At 36.9% G+C, this 1,697-nt stretch overlaps 1 protein-coding gene across 1 annotated transcript in view; it reads right to left on the reverse strand.

Moving 5' to 3' along the window:
- Positions 1–1,697, reverse strand: part of SPINK5 (serine peptidase inhibitor, Kazal type 5) — a 97,788-nt gene that overhangs the window by 168 nt on the left and 95,923 nt on the right. The window contains exon 26 of the mRNA XM_012658235.1: positions 713–846. Within this exon, the coding sequence (XP_012513689.1) occupies positions 713–846 (134 nt within the window). The remainder of the gene's footprint in view (positions 1–712; positions 847–1,697) is intronic.

Consider the following 1,697-nt stretch of genomic DNA (forward strand, 5'->3'; position numbering starts at 1 on the left):
GGAAAATATACCACTAATTTTTCAGACACTGTGCCAGATGCTTAAAAGTCAGTGTTTCCTGAATATTTTCATAGTTCATTGAGATCTTGGGTTTAAAATATTTGTGTGATTTGCCAAAGGTCTTGTAGCTGAAGAACATCAAAAACTGGAATTTGAACTCGTATTTATCTTATTGTAAAATGTTTTCTCTTATTTGAAAATTCCTGTTTTTTCAAGTGACATACCATCTTGCCTGAGGAAGAGACTCCTCAAATACATTCACCAGGGAGAATGTCAAACTCAGTAACATGTGTTGAAATATCCTTGTAGGGGATTTAACGAAATAGATCAACTTTAAAGATCAGGAAAAAATGTAATGCAATGTAAAAGTGCAAAGATACGGGTGTTACACAGAAATGATTTAAATCCAGCTTTGTCACCATCTGACCTCTCTTGGTTTCTGTCTCATCTTTTTATTGTAGACCACAGAGAACAAAATCCTACCCTGAAATAAGTAATGTTACATTAGAGACTTTCCTCTTCAACAATCTATTAATGAGCCCAGTAAACAGTTTAAAATGTTAACTGCCATATTATCATCCCCACATATTTCAATAACTAGTTAATTATCCTCACAGTGAAACTGTGGCCAATTCTGGAGTCACCTGACTTAGTATCACTTCTCTGGAGAGAGAAATGTCCATCGCCCAGTGCAAGAAAATCAAAGCAGAACCAACTGCTCCCAGCATCATAATCACGGAGGCCGGTGTACTTACAGGTGTGGGCATGCTGGCAGATGTGGCACCCGGGCTGCCGCTCTCCTTACACCTCCCTTTACTACGGATGCGTGTATTAGTCTGGCGTATCCTGAAACAGATCAGATGAAGCGTCAACAACGGGAAAACCCACAGTTATAAAGACAAAAAAAACAAGGACCAATGTGAGTGATGTTTGGGCATCAAACCAGACTGAAATTAGAAGGAGGACCTGGGATCTGCATTCAACCATTTTCCAGCAGGTATCATCCAGGTTCAGTCTTTCTCTTCCGATGCAGGTTATTCCCAAGCCTCGGACCTATTTCATCACATTTCATGCACTAATATACTCACAGAATTGTTGAATGTTGGAAATAACCTTGGACATATCTGGTCCAAAAGTCGTTACTTTATAGATGGGAAAATTAGATCCCAGAGAAAAGTTGGACTATATTGTGTATCTATAATGTGACTTGGGCAATATAAAATATAACAAGACACAATAATACAGTCTGAGTTTTATAGTTGGAAGGAATCTTAAAGAGTATGAATTTTAATGCCTCTCACTTAAGACATATTGTGAATCAAACATCTACTTGTTTGCCTCTAGTGATGGGAAGCTCATTGTCTATCAAGGCAGTGCAATTTGTCTTTGGACATTGCTTAAGTTGAAATTGTTCCCCTGTAATTTCCTCTAGAACTGTAGAAACTAATATTGGTTCCTCTTGCCTGGTATAACCTGAATCTTCTCTTCTCTATACTCTATATTCCCTCCTTTAGCCAAATAAGCTATCCTGAGACATGTTTTATTGATATTTTCATCATTTTAGTTTCTTACTCTAAAGTTCCTTTGAGTAGAAGATCATTTGTTATGGGTCTATACAGTTAATGGAAATTTTAAAGAAATTTATATGGATAATTTAGGCCCTGGCATTTATAATAAAGAAGAATTGAAGAATTTTG

This window comes from Propithecus coquereli, unplaced genomic scaffold (genome assembly GCF_000956105.1).
Source record: "Propithecus coquereli isolate 6110/MARCELLA unplaced genomic scaffold, Pcoq_1.0 Scaffold58, whole genome shotgun sequence".
NCBI classification, from domain to species: domain Eukaryota; kingdom Metazoa; phylum Chordata; class Mammalia; order Primates; family Indriidae; genus Propithecus; species Propithecus coquereli.